Source organism: Microtus pennsylvanicus, chromosome 12 (genome assembly GCF_037038515.1).
Source record: "Microtus pennsylvanicus isolate mMicPen1 chromosome 12, mMicPen1.hap1, whole genome shotgun sequence".
Classification (NCBI taxonomy): Eukaryota; Metazoa; Chordata; class Mammalia; order Rodentia; family Cricetidae; genus Microtus; species Microtus pennsylvanicus.
Window position 1 is genome coordinate 36,038,082 of NC_134590.1, and position 17,198 is coordinate 36,055,279.

General features: G+C 44.7%; 1 protein-coding gene across 1 annotated transcript in view; it reads left to right on the plus strand.

The window, feature by feature from the left end:
* The window catches only part of Tmem156 (transmembrane protein 156), a 30,722-nt gene that overhangs the window by 10,919 nt on the left and 2,605 nt on the right, over positions 1–17,198 (plus strand). The window contains exons 2-6 of the mRNA XM_075943428.1: positions 1,167–1,436; positions 6,069–6,326; positions 7,871–7,990; positions 10,649–10,732; positions 16,959–17,061. Of these exons, the coding sequence (XP_075799543.1) occupies positions 1,167–1,436; positions 6,069–6,326; positions 7,871–7,990; positions 10,649–10,732; positions 16,959–17,061 (835 nt within the window). The remainder of the gene's footprint in view (positions 1–1,166; positions 1,437–6,068; positions 6,327–7,870; positions 7,991–10,648; positions 10,733–16,958; positions 17,062–17,198) is intronic.

Consider the following 17,198-nt stretch of genomic DNA (forward strand, 5'->3'; position numbering starts at 1 on the left):
GGAAAACATAGAATAGTACCTGGAGGGAGTTCCAGTGAATACTAAAATCACCCGCATTTAATTTCCAATTGCTTAAAATACCCTGACCCTAAGAGGTAGGAGTAAGATAAAAAACTGCATTAACATGATACAAAGAAATGAACAGACCGGTTGAAGGTTGCAAGCTACATCCATAGTTAAACATTCTGTTGCTAGGACAGAACAAGTCATGCTTACACCCTAGACCAAAACCTTCGGTAGGCAAACCACTCCCTGGATAGAATCCAATGTTATCTCCTTAAGGGAACTGGAACCTTAGTTGAATCCTTAGACTTTTGTTTAAGGTAGAAACATATCTACTTCTCTATTTCTGAAATAAAAAGTCTGGATATTAGCCACACCTGTTGATAGTAACCTTGAGAGAGCAAAACTCTCTGCTCTGAACCTAGGTGGGACCTTTATTTGAGGTAGAAACACAGTAACCTTGAAGGAGTAGAGGAAAGTTCCAACTCTCTGACCTTTGGTCAAGGTGGAAATAGGCTCACATTTTTGGGCCTCCACAATTTTCAATGGCCAAGATTGTGGTACTTTGCTTTCTAGCAGACTTTGGAAACACAGAACCACTGTCTAGATTTTGCTATCTTTCAGAACCATGCAATTGACTATTATAAAAAAGATAGATTCAGAAAGACTTAAGATTTATGTTTTTTTTCCCCAGGGGCTGTAGAGATTGGTGGATGTCTGAGAGTGCTTACTGCTCTTGCAGTAGACCCAAATTCAGTTCCCATGTCAGGTACCTCTAACTGTTCCAGGGGTTCCTATGCATTCTTCTGGCCTCCATGGGCATACCACACACACACACACACACACACACACACACGCACGCACGCACGCACGCACGCACGCACACGCACATGCACACACATCCTTAAAAATTTTCCAGAACAGAGGATGTCTAAAATCCTAGTGTTTCTAGTCATTTCTGCACATGAATGTTTGCTCTCTGAAAATTAACAAGTTTTAAAACAAAATGATTCAACGGAGTAGATATTAATTCACGTGAGAATAAAACATTGTCAGAGACAGGCCATCATCTACCTGAACAACGACGAGCTTACTTTGTGTTTATTTAAATGTCAAAACCTTGGAATCCACAGCTAACAAGAGCTTTTTTTCTTTCTTTGCAGAAAGAACACGAGAGCTCGCCTGCCGGGAGGTGTGTTTATTACCCAATCTCACCTATTCGCTTCCCTCCTTCAATTTTTCTTCTGTGACTTTTCTGCACCCGGCAGAGGAAACACAGACTGTCATGGGACTCTTTCCAAATCACTCCAGTGTCCAAAGCTTCACTGAGAGTTGCCAAGGCATCACGAATGGATTTCCGATGTGCTCCTTGTGTTTGGTCTGCGAATCCAAAGGAGACGCGGATTTCATTTCTCAGGAACAAATATCAAAAGGTAAACACAAAGGAATAGAGTAACATTTGCCAAGTCTAAATTAAGTCATTCTGGAAAGAAAAAAAAGCACCCTAGGGCTGGAGAGCTAGCTCAGTTGCTAAAGCACTTCTTGCCCTACAATGTAAAGAACTGAGTTGGAACACCAGAACCCACAAAAAAAGTGGGCACGAGGCTAGGTGATGGAGGTGCATGCCTTTAATTCCAGCACTCTGGAGGCAGAGGCAGACACAGGTGGATCCCCCATGAGTTCAAGGCCCCCCTGGTCTACCGAGTGAGTTCCAGGACAGAGAAACCCTGTCAAACAAAACAACAGCAAAAAAACCAACAAACAAAAAAGTAGACACAGAGCCTGGAGAGATGGCTTAGCAGTTGAGGCCTTTCGGAGGACCAGCTTCCACGTTGACCATTTCACAACTACCTGGAACTCTAGCTCAGGGGATCTGACACACTCTTCTGGCCTCTGCAGGCACTGCACTTATGTCTATATATGCGCACAGAGATGCACAATAAATATTAAAGAAAATGCTGGCATGCTGGTGAGCCTGCTTGTCACTCCAGAGACACTGAGGAGTGAGGCAGAGACAAGCAGATCTCTGGAAGCTCACTGGCCAGACAGCCAATTCTACTTGGTGAAGGTCTAGTTGTCTTCCGACCTTCATCTACTTGTGCATACCCGAATATACTGTGCACATCCATCCCCTCCCCTCACGCACACACACAAGCATTCCGTTTTAACATCTAATAGCATTGAAACTCTCAGTGATGTGGCTTTTGATGAAAGATTTCAGAGGACTTTGTAATGTTGATTAATTTGAGTTTAGTTTATTGAAGACAAAATACTTGTTCGTGAAATCCATCAGAATGCCAGTGTAATTCACATGTGCTGGCTAGCTGAAAGGTTAGCCGGGTGGTCTTTCAAAGATAATGATTGTCTAAAAGGCAGTTCTAAGTAAATACCTAAGCGTTCACCCACTGAGTATGAGTTGGCATTTTATCTGGCTCTTCAGTGGGCCTCTTGTGGGCAATGTCTTTGTCTTTGTTTATTATCATATCCCTTCCTTCAGCATCATGTCCGATATAAATCATAACAGATACTTAATAAATATTTGTTGATTGAAGGAAGGAACATACAAAAGAATACATATATACACATATATATATATTCTAATGGGCACTGCATGTCATCATAGCTTCAGCTATCAACTTGATATAAACCTAGTCAAACGGGGAGAGGGAACCTCAACTGAATAATTGCCCAGATCGGATTGACCTGTGGCCATGTCAGTGAGACATTTTCTTAGTTACTAACGCACGTTGCAAGCCCAGCCCACAGTGGGTGGTATAGTCATCTGTCTGCGTAACAAATCACCCCCGTGGACAGTGGCTTGAAATGCAGCGACCTCCCCATCCTTTCTCCTCTCTTTCCCCTCCCCCTTCTCTGCTCTTCTTTCTTGTTGTTCTCCCCCCACCTCCACCCCCTGCTCCCCCTCTCCCTCCCTTCCTCAACCTGCTCTGGATGGAATGGGTACAGGTGAACTTTTCTGGCTTGGGGTGTTTCATACTATTGCAGTTAGTGAGTGGGTGCAGCAAACAGAAGAACCAGGGCAGCTGGGGGCAGCTGAGGGCAGCTGAGGTCCTCTCTCTTCCCATGGTCACCTAGAAAGAGTGAAGATCTTTTGCTTAAAATTTATTTTTATTTTTATTTATTTATTGTATGTGTAAATGTTTTGCTTTTATCTGTACACCCAAGGCATCAGTACTTACAGAAGCTGCCAAAGGGCACTGTATCCCCTGGGACTGGAGTTACAGACAGTTGTGAGCTGCCATGTGGGTGCTGGGAACTGAACCTGGGTCCTCTGGAAGAGCAGCCAGTGCTCTTGACTGCTGAGCCATCTCTCCAGCCCCCACTTTTTCTTTATGCATTTGCCTCAGTGGGCATTCAGGTGGCTTCCCTTTCAGTCATTGTGACTGAGGGAACACAAATATGTCTTCGAGGTCCCTTTTTTGGATACGTGTCAGAAAGTGCACTTGTTAGAGTCAAATGGTGTTTAGATTGTTCATTTTTGGAGGAACTTATTATTCCCCAAACTGAATGGATCGTTTTACCCACGATCAGTACAAGGACTCCAAATCCCCCACACTTTTCAACACACTTACAGGGGTCAGATCATGTCTGCCTGCGGTGCTGACTTGCATTTCTGTGGTGATGAGTGGTGTTGAGTGTGTTACCATAGGACCACTGGTCCTCTCTAGCTCTTTTATGGATGCAGGTCTTTGAACAGATGTAAATATCTGTTCCAGTTCTTAGTGCAGGTTTGTTTTGAGACACGGTTTTCTTATGCTACCCAAGATGGGTCTGAGCTCCAGTGGTCCTCCTGCCTCAGCCTCCCACGTAGCTAAGACAGCAGGCGCTACCCCTAACCTGGCATCTGCCCATTTTAAAACCTGTTGTCTGTTCTTCTCTCTGTTCCTCCTCCTTTGACAGGAATTCCTTGCGTATCCTGGACGTTAACTTTTCTCAGTTATAGTCTGTGAACATTTTCTCCCATCTGGGGGTGCCTCCTCACTCTGCTCATGGGTTCTCTTATATTGCCTTTCCATTCATATTCATCGAGGACTTCCTCGCAGCAAGCCATACATTGGACCTTTTCTTGGCGACTCCAGATTTAGTGTCCCAAGGGACAAAGTGGAATTGCACCACCGTTTCCTGTCTGATCATGTAATGTCATTTTTCTGCATTTGACTATGTTAGGATTGGGTCTGGGGGTCTTGAGAAAATGAGCTCACAATCCAAAGTATTGCAGAAAGACAGAGAGGCTTGCTTCAGCAGAAGGGGGCGCAGCCAGCCTTAACCAAGCAAGCAAGTCCTGCAAGGTCCCACTGGATTTTTATTTCTAGCTCCAAGGGATCCTGCGCCTCACTCTGAGTGGCCAGAGCTCAGTCTCACATTCTTATGCTTCTGGCTAACGTAAGTACTACTTCTGAAAGACTGAGAACAGGATGGAACTCTGAGTACTTACTTTGATCTTAGAAGACCGCTGACTAGGGAGGGGTTTCTGCTGGGTGGGTGGTGTCTTTATGAAGTTCTTTAAAGACAGGGCTCAGCTAAACCTTTGATATAGAAGACAATGTGCTTCATTTACATCCCCCTGGCCCAGCCACCTATGTAACTCTCTAAGACTCTACGGGGAGGGAGTTATCTCCCCCTATTTGTGGGAGGTTGGTAAGGTTTTGGGGTAACTGAATTGTGTCCTCTCAAATTTTAATGTGGTGAAGTCTTAATCATCAACACATAAGACTGTGACGTTACGTGGAATAAGATCATCCTAGATATGGTTTTAAGATGAGATCATCATCCTGGGACCTAGTCCAGGATGACTGACATCCTTCTACAAAGAAGTGTGATTCTTTAAGTACTCGCCAGGCAAGCGTGAAGACCCAAGTTAGATACTCAGAACCACATCCCTGTAATCCCTGCAATGGGGAGGTAGAGACAGAAGGATCCCTGGGGTTTAATGACCATTCGGTTTAGCCAATCAGCAAGCCCCAGGTTCCAATGAGAAACCACATCTCAACAACACACGGTTTCTGCAGAATCACATGGTTCACTTCTCCCTCCACATGGACATGCACTCATGCACTCAGGGACACACACGCCAGTTTACCTGTGCACACACCATGCAGATATGTGGACACAGAGAAACAGACTCATTGGGAAAAAATGCCATGTGTGGATGAAGAAAGAGACCAAGGTTGCGCTTCCACGAATCAATGAAAGCCAGCGATTACTGCCAACCTCCAGAAGAGAGGAACAAGTGCAGTCTTCTCCACAGTCCTTCCAGCCTTAGGTCTATGGGCTAGAGATGGGCTGGAAAGCTGGCTCAGCAGTTGAGAGCACCGACTGCTCTTCCAGAAAACCTAGGCTCAATTTCCAGCACCCACATGGCTGCTCACAACCAATTGTAACTCCAGACCCAGGGGATCCAATGCCTTCATCTGGCTCCCATGGGTACCAGGTTGCACATGGTACACACATGTGCACACACAAAGGTAAAAACGTTCATGCACATTAAAATTTTAAAAAGAAAAAGAAGTATGAGAAAAAATTCTGTTCATTAGGCCACCCAGTTTATAGTACTTTGTTACTTTGTTACATCTGTAGAAAGCATGGGCTATGTGGAGTGGAAAACACTGTGAACCTTTTGAACAATTTGACCTGTCCCAGATCAGGAACAGATATTCATGGAAATATCTGTGTGTTCTCTGAGAGGTTCCAATCCTATTTTAATCTTACTTCTATCATTTTCATAACTTTTTTTTTTAAAAAAAATCACCTTGATAATTAATTGTAGTGTACAAAACTTTGTTTTCTATTTTGTTTTAAAGAAAAGAGATTCAAGACTTTGTTTGTTTGGTTATATTTTCTCTTTTTGAGACAGGGTCTTGCTGTGTACCTCTGTGAGACTTGGTATTGACTACATGACATTCATGTTCCTCCAACCTGTAAGTCTTGCTTCAGCATCCTGCGGGTTACAGGTGTGCACCGGTACACCCAGTGAGACTCAGCTCTGAATTGCGTCTTCTTGCTAAATACTACCACTCTGAAAATACCCTTCCTTAATCTCTTTCTAGGTCTCATCACGACAGGATCAATGGAAGTGAAGGCAAACGACTTTTTCTCACCCTGCCCACACTATAATGTCACCGTCGCTCTTCTAGCTGACCCTATGAAAGAATATAACGCTACCTGTACCCCTGAAGCCCACCCTGGGAAACCCACAGGTGTAGAAGATCCACCCAGGGGAGATTCTCTAAACCACACTTGTGGAATTATGGAAAACACGAGTAATTGTACTCATGTTTCCTTGCGCCTAGCAATAGATGTGAAATGTAAGTTTGCAAGGAAATGAGAGAGAAATAGAGAAGTTGGGTATCCATACATAAAATTAAGAAGGGGCTGTGAAATTCACCAGAAGTCAAATAGCTGAAAATTTCATTATGGAAATAATACTGCCCCAAAATATTAATCTTTTTTATCTGTTTACTTGATTTTTAAGATGTGTTTTTATGGGACTCAGCCATAACCTGAGACAGAGGTGGTATGTCTGGGTTTGTGATTTGAGGGCTACCCAAGGTCCTCTGCCCTAGGGTAACTGCAGCCTGTCTGGTATCTGCGCTTGATGGAAAGTCACCAGTCCTCAATACTCAGAGGGGGGAGTTCTCTTAAAGATTAGGCTCTGGTGCGCGTGTGTGTGTGTGCGTGTGCATGTGTGTGCGTGTGTGTGTGTGTGTGACTGGCTGATTCTGAGGAGAAAGAATCTTAGACATTTAAATTCTTTTCGAGGCTGATTAAGTTCCTTGCACCCTGTTCCGAACCCCACAGTTAATATTTTCTGCTAAGCGGTGTACCCCCACCTCAGCCATAAAATGTATTCTTAGAAAACATTTTATAATATATCCATTTAGTGAGTACCTTCTGTATGTCAACCACCATGCCCAGCACCATGCCCGGATGGGGGCCAGGAGTCAGACGAACATAAAACCAGAGAAAAGAATCACACAGCCCCCCGGAGCTGCAGGTGCTATGACAGAACTGTTTGCTAGACATTTGGGTACTCTAAAAAGATGGAAGCTTTCTCCATCACTTTAGAATTCTTCACTAAAGCTTAATCATTTTAAAGGTGGTTAATAGTTTTAAATTATGCCTGTCATATACGGTGTAGCCTCCTCAAATGATACAGTTAACTGGGCGCCAAGTGTTCAGTCACAGGAGTCTCTGGGGACATTTTCCATCCACGCTGTAACACAGGCAGAAACAGGGTCTAGTCACTCAGTCCTCGGCCTCTGCCTTCCGTCGCTGCCCCATGCCCCTTGCTCTTGCTGTACCTTTGTTAATTTGAGGGCATATTTGGGGCTGCATGGCCCACGACCAAGATGATTAATCGCTCACAATCCTGATATAAGGCTGCTTTGTGGCACTCTTGATGTACAACGAGGAAATTGATATTGGCATCACCTGGAAGTGAAATTAAATGCCAGGATTTTGAATTAAATGGATCCCTGGGAGCCACTTGGCCAATTTCCTCATTTAGTAGCTTCATTTAATATATTGGAAAAGTGTTCAGGAGAGCAAGGGTCCCTGTTAAGTTAAGGCAGCAAATGGCTTTTCTGCCAAAGGCATACACCTCCACTTGGCCTCTTATCTCATGCTCTGTCTCACTGTGTCGAATCTTTTTATTTTATATATATTTATTTGTGTGTGCATGTCTGCCATGACACAGGAGTCCAGGCCGAAGGACAACTCGCAGGAGTTGGTTCTGTCCTCCCTCTGTGTGAGTTTTTGGGGCAGACCTCAGAGGGTTGGCGAGTGCCTACGCCTGCCACCTTTACTGATTTTTAGAGTGCCTAAATTCTTTTCTTTTTCATTTTTACAGCTGTCACTTGTTCCGTGAAGATCACTTGGTACATTTTAGTGCTATTAGTTTTTATGGTCGGCATCATCCTCATTATCCACAAAATCCTTGAGGACCACAGGAGAGTGCGGAGGTGGCAGAGTAAGTACCGGGAAATAACCCTCCCCACCCCCCGGCCATATGGCTTTCCCCAGGGAAACACGCGCACACACACCTGTCCGCCCCAGATTTTCGTTTTAGCTCGGTTGGCCACTTACTGTGTTCCTCCTCTGTGTAAATGCTGGTTCTGGAGACTCTAAAGGAAAGACAGCAGCACCAGCATTCAGGGGCCATTCTCCTACACGGACAGGCAAACGGTCAGGAAGAAAGGCAGGGTGAAAAGGAGGAGCTGTCCCCGATGGTGGCTGGGAGGGCTTAGTGGAAGTGAGGGCAGAAGACGTGGTGACACTTGCAGAGCTAGAGACCCAGAGCAGAGGGGTCTCTAGGTGACAATAGGAGAGTAAAAATCTTTAATAAGTGTAGGGGGAGTCGATGGAGTTTGGGTGGGACGGAACTAGAAGGGCTTCTTAAGTCGGAACAGTGGGAGCAGTGTTAAACAGCTTTGGTAATTAGCATGACCTGGGCACTCACCTCGCAGGGTGGATTGTAACACTGCACGTGTATACCCTGGCTACATATCAGACTTGATTGACAGATCTCTTAAAGACTGTATAAAAGCATCGCCATGATAGCAGACTCTGAAGACATCAGATCCTTGTATTACCTCCTATAGCTTTGAGTGAGTTACCATTGCTAAACATGGTTTTCCTCAACTGTCCGACACGGTACTTGCCTCTGCCACATGGAGCTGGGATAGAGGCTGAAATAAAGAGATCACCCAAGGAGTTGAATATTGTCAGGCCACAGCCAGTTCTCTCTCTCTTTCTCTCATTCTGGTTTCTCTGTTTTGTTTTGCAATGGAGTTCTCTGTGTAATAGCCTTGACTGTCTTGGAACTCGCTCTGCAGACCAGGCTGTTGTCAAACTCATAGAGATCCACCTGTCTCTGCCTCCCAAGTGTTGGGATTAAAGGTGTGTGCCACCACCTGGTTTCCCAATGAAGGCTTGTAGTATGGCTGGGTGCGTTCACTTCTTATGTTCTTTGACAGGCAAGGTTGTTTAATAAATAATGTTCACCTGCAGCAAGAGTGCCGTTGATTCTTTGAATTAATTCTTTGTTGCAGGGATTATTTTGAGAGTCGTTGCAGGACGAGTCTCATCTCTGATCCCTTAGTAATAAAGGTCTGCCGCGTCATGGTTAATGACATGACCATGTTGAGTCTTTGTAGAACAACAGTTTCCACTGGGTGATCAAAGCGTGTGTCCTGTATGGCCTTAACTGTCAACTTGACACAGCCTAGAATAACCTCAGCAGGGAGTCTCAAGGGATGCATTGCCCAGATCAGCTTGGCCTTTGGTCGTGTCTGTGTGGTGGTGGGGTTGTCATGATTCCTTACCGATGCGGGCACCATCCCTAAGCAGGCAGTCCTGAACTGGATAAGAAAGCTAGCTGAGTACATGCCAGACTGCAAGCCAGCTAACAGGCGGCAGCCTCCCCTGTTCCTGCTCTACTTCCTGGCTGTGAGCTGAGTTCCCTGGTGGGAGGTGGCACCATGCAGAAGAGTTAGCAGGACTGCCTTGACTCCCATCACTGCTAGACTGTGACCCAGAAGTAGAAGACAAATAAGACCTTTCCTCTTTTTGTCCTGGTATTTGTCGTGGCCACCGGGTAAAACCACAGCAGTATGGAAACAGTACTATTATTTTTGCTTTTTGCAGAAAAAGTGGGGGGGACTCCCAAACTCAGGTAAGTTAGCAGTTTTGTAAAAATCTACACAATTAATAAAATGTCAGAGTAAAACTTGGCATCTTCTAGGCATTGACATGTGTGGCAGTTGAAAATAATTCAAAGTTCTACATTTCTTGAACCATTTTTCATGTATGAATGCAGACTAAGAAAGAAAGATACGAGGTAGGAAAATGCCTAGAAAGACACGGGCCACAGTGGGAAGTACGTTAAATTCTCTTAAACGTCTATCCAGAATACAAATTCAATGGCTTTCTAAGTGTTTTCCTTGCAAGTCTAAATATATAAAGCAATGAAAAATATCACAATACTCAAGCTACTTACTAGATATAACTAATCTGCAATACTTCTTAAATATTCTGCGTATCATATCCATATAGATAAAAATAGCATTTTGTAAATACTGGCTGGTGCCTTTTCAAGAATAGATAGACATAACAGTATTTATGATAGTGGAGAAACCATTACTTTTAGAAAGAGACTGGTTTTGTTGTTATTGGTGTGTGGGGTTTTGTTTGTTTTGTTTTTTTCTAGATAGGAATTGACTATGTGGCTCTGGCTGTCCTAGAACTCACTGTGTAGACAAGGCTGGCCTTGAACTCACATAGATATATCTGCTCTGCCTTTGGGGTGCCCGGAGTTAAAGGCTTGTGCCCACATGCGCCTGTGTTGGTTAGTGAAAGAACAATAAAAACTCCTGCTGCCGTGTTGCTCCAGATTCCCTTGTGGCCAGTCCTGTCTCCTTGACAATCTAAGCTATCTCAGGGAGCACAGTGGGAATGTGACTTTGCAAGGGAGCGACACAGGGGCCACTGTGTAGTCCAGGTTGCCTTCAGACTCAGGATCCTCCTGCCTCATTCGGCAAGTGCTGCAATTAGAGGCCTAAACCACCACCACATGTGACAGAATGTGCTCGTTTGGTATCTAAATCTTTAATTTCTTTTCTTGGAATAGGTCGTAAACCCAAATCTGCATCCGTTCTCTTAAGAGGAAGTGACTCTGCGAAGCTGAGCGTCTTGAATATGACGGCTATTCCAGGTGAGTTCTGCAGTTTCAAACAGCGCAGGACGGGAAATGCCAAGGCGGCGCCCTCTCCGCACACCGCAAACTCCAGACCCGAGTTCATTTTAAGTAGCCTCGAGTTTAGAATAAAGGAACTGTGGGCGACTGTAATCCAGCTCCGTGCATCTCATTATCAAAGGACAATTATGATCAAAGCCATCTCCTTAAATAACGGAAAGTTTGCCTAATTGGCAAGAAGAAGCTCGCGTGAGCAGGCAAGGGAGAGCACGCCATGGGGAACGAGCCGGGGATTTATTTTTAAACGAGACAAGATACTATTATTTCTCAGAGTTGCGAGAGGTAATTGTACAGTGGGCAGAGCTTCTGCTGGAGCCTTTACTTCACAGGGCGTCGTTGTGTAAAGAGAACTTCTAATAGCCTCAATTAAAAAGGCTCTGTCCTCGCCCGAGAAGGGGGAGGGAGGAAGGGGATCCTAATTAGAGCAGCTAAGAGGGCTGTGAACACAGATGCCGGTTCCAACTTCATCTTTCTAATTGCGCGGCCTACTGTCAAACCACATTAAAACGAAAGCCGATGACGTGGACAGGGTAAAGGTCCTCCTTTTCCTTCACCAAAGAGAAAGGATTTTTAAAAAACTGGAAATTCCACCTAGGTAGGGCCTTGGGCACGCTAGGCAAACACTCTATTTACATCGCTGAGCTATGCTCCCCTAGCCTCCCCACCTTTTTAATTTTGAGGTAGGAACCCACTAAATTGCCCAGGCTGGCCTTGAATTGACTTAGATTTGTGACCCTGTGTCACGAGGCCTGGCTTGCGTTTAGATTTCATTTTAATCTCTTGCAGTCTGTGTGACAGTTCCTCGCTATTCTCTCTCTTTCTCTGTCAGACAAGGGCTTACTATGTAGCCCAGGCTGGCCTCAAGCTTATAGCTCTGTCTCTGTCCCCCACCCCGCCCCGTAGGATTATGCTCATTTGCCTGGCGACAGAGGATGTTTTTGACGTCTTTTTGATATTGTTTATATTCTTTGTTTTCAGCGGGTGAGCAGCCACTTGCACTAGTTGAGAAGCTTGCACAAAAGGAAGCTTCATATCTGGTGTGTAAACTCTTTTCAAACACGAGAGGAAGCTGGATAACTTCCTGCTTCCACTGCAGGACAATGGCAGCCACCTAGAGGCCCGCCCAGCACTTTACTGGGGACCCTGTGCCCAAGGCTTCGGTTAACTACTGAAACAGGCAGTCAGATAGACCCTTAGCCTGGGAACAAATTAGCCTGGATGCAGCTCAAGATCTCAATCTACATAATCTGGCAACGAAAAATTATTAAGCCAGGGTTAGTAGTAAGCAACAGCTAGACAATTCTTAACATCAGATGTCTAGGAGTCAAGTGAATGGACATTTTGTGTGGTTCACAAAGATTTTGTTTAATTAGTGACATAAAAGCCCCCAGAGTTGTTTTAGGGTGAGAAATCATCTTTTAAAGGAAGAAAATGGCGATTCTGCTGCTCGTCTCTCTTGTCTAGTGTACCTGCCCAGGAATGGTTCAGCCCACCTCTGCTGGGTTTTGTGATTGCCCGAGGAAGCCTGGCTGTTTCCTAGCCATAATTCTGAGCACAGCAGTCTTGTCTGAGAACAAGTCAATTGTTCCCCTGTCACCTCAGATAATTGCGGGAGTCACAAATTTTAAGGCCTGGCTAGCCACGGGATGAACCTCACAAGTTTTATTTATGAGCCTGAGGTTTTCCTAGCCCCGAAGAAGCTGTCTTGGGGCTGCCTTCTCTGTAACGGCTCTCACTAAAAAACCCTCTGGTTTTAGTACCAGACATATTGTAGGAATGTTCAGGGCAGACCCAGGGGGGTGAGGTTCTTTTTTTTTTTTTTTTTAAGGCCAAGGATCCTTTTGAGGCTTAGCATCTTCTAAAGGAAAAGGGGGAGGCCCTTCTCATTTATCGTCCTTTACCCTGAAAGCACCCCCTTCTTCATTCTAAGTCGCTCTTTCCAGTGAGAAGTGGAGAGGAAATCATGTCTCCCCTGAGCTGTCTTTAAGGCTGCTCTTTGTCATGATGGATTACAGGCAGCAGCGAGAGGTAAGGGAAAATGTGCCCATGTGAGTCTCCGGAAATGCGGTACCATGAAGAAAAGAAGCGGAATTCAAAAAAGCGATGCCTGTGTGTAGCATTCAGCTGAGCCTGGTGTCAGTGCTAACCACTCGCTCCGGAATGGCCCTGTGGTCCATGACCTACCAGGGTAGTGTTGCCACACAGTACACACCCTGGGAAGGAGAGAGGCTCAGCCATCCCCAAATCATCATCCTCTAAAAAACAAGCAAGGAGGACTCAGCAGGACCCTATTCTGCTCAGAGCCGGCCTCTGCCACTATTAGAGCCACATGGAACAAGTGTGCCTCTGATGCTCTTCTCCTTCCCCGAGAAACGTGATGGTTTATGTTGTCTGTCTTTGTGTTAATTTCCTGACTATCTTATCCATTCAGTGAATATCGTCACATGGGTGACGACTTCACATTACCTGTTCTGTATCCTTCACTGTAGCATAGCCTTTGGGATCCCATTCATTCATGATAAGAGTTTATGAAGCAGCACAACCCTAGGGAGAAGTGGGTATAGAAAAGGGGAGGTGATGTCATGGCACACACCTTTAATCTCAGCACACGGGAGGGAGGCAGAGACAGGATGATGTCTGTGAGTTCGAGTCCAGCCTGGTCTATGCAATGAGTTCCTGGACAACCAGAGCTGCACACTAAGACCCTGTATCAAAAAATATCAGAAATAAATTTAAACGTTAGAAAAGAAACGAGTCTTAAGGATGAGAAAGGTGAACACAAACATGAACATGGACACACCGAGCAGGAATAATCAGAAGGAACATAATTCTCCTTCATTGGAAACATGGACAGTGAATTTTGTAGAATTGCTAAGGATATCAAGGAGCAATGAGAAACAATGACCATCTTAAGAAAGGCATTTTAAAAGGGATTTTATTTTTATGTGTGGGTTTGTACACACACACACACACACACACACACACACACACACACGCATGTACCTTTGCCCACAGAGTCCAGACAAGGGTGTTGGATCACCAAGAGCTAGAGAGAGAGGTTGTAGGGGGATATCCTGATTCATAGCACCCCCAAATAAAACTAATGGCAATGGAAAGTTATAATTCCCAGCATGTTCATGGCCGGGATAATAAAGACTGTGCAGGTTTCATTTGCTTGCAGAAGAGAAGATGAATGGCTGGTGCCAGATGTTTTGCAACTAAGCAAGATAACATGAAAGTTTAATTTTTACTTGCTTTACCCATAATATCGATGACTCTTAAAATGCCAGTTGGGTTCATAATGCAGAGAAGGTTATAGCTATCTGCTTGGTTACAGACTAGATCAAAATGCAAAGGATGGCTTTCTTTGCCGGAAGAGTCCACAGCTGGAATAGAATGATTTATTATAGGCGTTCATTGAATGCCTTTATGTGACAGTCATTTATACCAGCTCTGGAAGAACAGACTGCAGAACACATGCTTTGAACAAGTCCTCCATCTTTGCCCAGATGGTCCTTGCCTTGACCCTCTGTCCTCCCTTGATACCCACCATGTACATCCCCATTCCAAGCCTGACTTTGCCTTATGATCTGGGCTTAACCAACACGTTCCAAGACGAATAAATAATCACAAAAAATAAGTAAGCCAGTTATCAAAACATTTGCAAGAAGGAGGACCTGAATTCAAGAACAGCCAGGACCTATAGAAAAAAGCTGATTGTAGGGACAGAGACAGGCTGATCTCTCGGGCTCACTGGTCAGGCTACTTGGGTGAGGCTCAGGCCAGTGAGAGACCCCGTTTCAAAATAAAACATCAACATGAGGCGCACAGGACCTGAGGAGGAATGACGTGTCTGACCTCAAAATGCACACACACGTTTACTTGTGCACACACATCAGCACCCGCCCCCACACTCCTTTCACATACGTAAAAAATAAAATGTAACTGAATAAGTAGTTTGGAGGCAAGCACATGAAAAATTTGATGGGAAAGACAGGCTTTCCAACCAAGAGAAGAAGGCTTAGATATGTTCTCCACTGGGAGACAGACCAGAAATTCACCCGGAACAAAGCGTTGTGAGAACACCCTGCAGGTTACACGGAGGGAATACAGTATTACGTGGGAAGGATGAAATGAGGTTAGACCCCAGATGTCCCAGATGTAAAAGACCTCTGAAAAGTGATAGAAACCTGTTTTTTTTTTTGAGGGGGGAGGGTAAGCATTGCTTTGCAGGGCAACCTGGACGTCGTCACAGGAAGTGTGATAAGGCCTTTCTTCTACTGTGGAAATCCATTGTTTCTGAGACTCAGTCAGGCTGAAAACCACACTAGGGTTCTTTGAAAAACATTAAAGACCTTTGGAGGTTCTTGAAAAGCATCAAGTGTTTGAGTGAGAGAATTGACAAATTCTTGAAAAGACATTTATGACGTTTAAATATATTTCTGACAGCTTGTGCTGCCTTAACTAGAGTTGGTGAATTATTAGGGTTTGAAGGAAACTATTTTCCAGGGCAATGTGAGAGGAAAAGTTTCACTTGTCTTAGCTATTTTGAAGAAGGAATTAAAATGACACACATCTCTCTGACTTTGGATGTTTTTTAAAATCAGTTTTTAGAAGTTTTGCTATTAGTATATGAGTTGCATGACTTTGGATACTAGGGGACGCCGAAGATAACATACCACTAGAGGGAGGATATTCCCGACTAGGTATCATTTTGACAGGTAATAACTTTCCTTCTGACAGTGTGGTCATATTGTGCTATAAAACATCCACACTCTGAATCCACAAGCAGACAATGTGCAGCTGGCTCTCCAGGCAGATGACCCTTATTAATTCTGCATGATAATTATTTCATTTTATGAATAGACTCCTTTGATATGACCTTTAAAAAGAGCAGTCTCCAAATCTCAGCTTACAGAAGGCCAAAGACATCTTGTCGGGGCACATCTAAGCAATTGTTTGCACAGAAAATTTATTCCAAAAGCTTTCATGCACACCCAAGTCACTTTGGAAGTCTAGAACATTCAGACTCCCAGGCTTCTAGGAAGGGACATTCAAATCCAATAGATCTGGGGACAGAGCCCAAGAACCTGCATTTTTAACCATCGCCTCTGGTGACATTTAGGCCGAGACTCTGTCGATCACTATATTTGTTTCAACGGTGTAATCAATTACCGCAAACTTTGTTGCTTAACGCAACATAATGCGTCGTGTTATTTCTGCTTCTGCGGGTTGGAAGCTGGTCACTCCTTATCTGAGCATGACTCAGCTTAGAGACTTCCAAAACTGCAATCAAGAGGTCAGCCATGCTGCAGTCTCACCCAGACCTCTGCTTCCAGGTTCATGTCTGGCAGAAGGCACTTCCTTGCTATAGGGTTCTGAGGACTCTGGCTTCTTACTGTCTGTGTGCCTCTGCTCCTTCATGTCTCCTACAGTTCTCCACGACTGTTTGCTTCTCTAATCCACGACTGTTTGCTTCTAGAATCTTTCTGATCTTGGGATCTTGATCTGAGAAGACCTGGTCTCTCTTTGGAGAGCTTTGTTATGAATCAGGCTCGGACTCAGTCGAGATAATCTCCCTTTCTGTCAGCTCAAATCCAAGCAGTTTGGGATGCTGATTCCATTTGTAAAACAGTGTCCTTCCTCTTCACTCAATACTAGACACTAATCATGGTTTTTAGGAACTCCAAGGCGGGGCTGGGCTGATGGGAGTGGCACCCTGGAAGTAGTTGGTACTCACTGTCCGTGAAATAAAATCAAAGGATGCTCAGGCCTCAAGTGCGAGGGTTCAGCGAGGAGGAGACAATAGGGAGCAGGGAGTTCTGGGCCCAGGTGGAGACTGTTTCCGATCTCATTTGACTCTCTTGTTTGGGGATGTTTGGTCATTTTATCCTTTAGAAGACTAACTGTGGAATAAATGCTAATTTTAATAGTGATTTTAGCCAGCTTCAGATTGCATTCTCAGGAAATGGGGCGAGGAGCTGAAGGAGGAAATGAGGGCACATACCTGAACTTGAGGGAAGTGGGCTTAAAGTATTAGAACCATCTGAAAGAAATTGAATGAGCGACAGAAACTGCCCAGCTCCTTTTTAAAAGGAGGGCAGGGTTCCCTTCCAATCCATCCATATTACAAGTTCTTTTTGTCTTGCTATTGACTGACACTGCTCTTTGTCTTGAACTGTAGAGTCCACTGGAAGGCTGCCCTCGGTGCGGATCATGGAGGTGCTCCCCCCAATACCAGAACTCGAAGTCACTTCTGCAGTGCTCCAGCAAGATCAATATACACAGTGAGTGATGCCTAGCCTTATTGATGATTTGACCGGTGCATTATAAATATGAACGGCCTCAGGGAACTCTGCTTGCCCCTCATCAGCATTTCTGTCTGGGCGGAGGACATAGAAGTGATAAACTTGTGAAGCCAGCC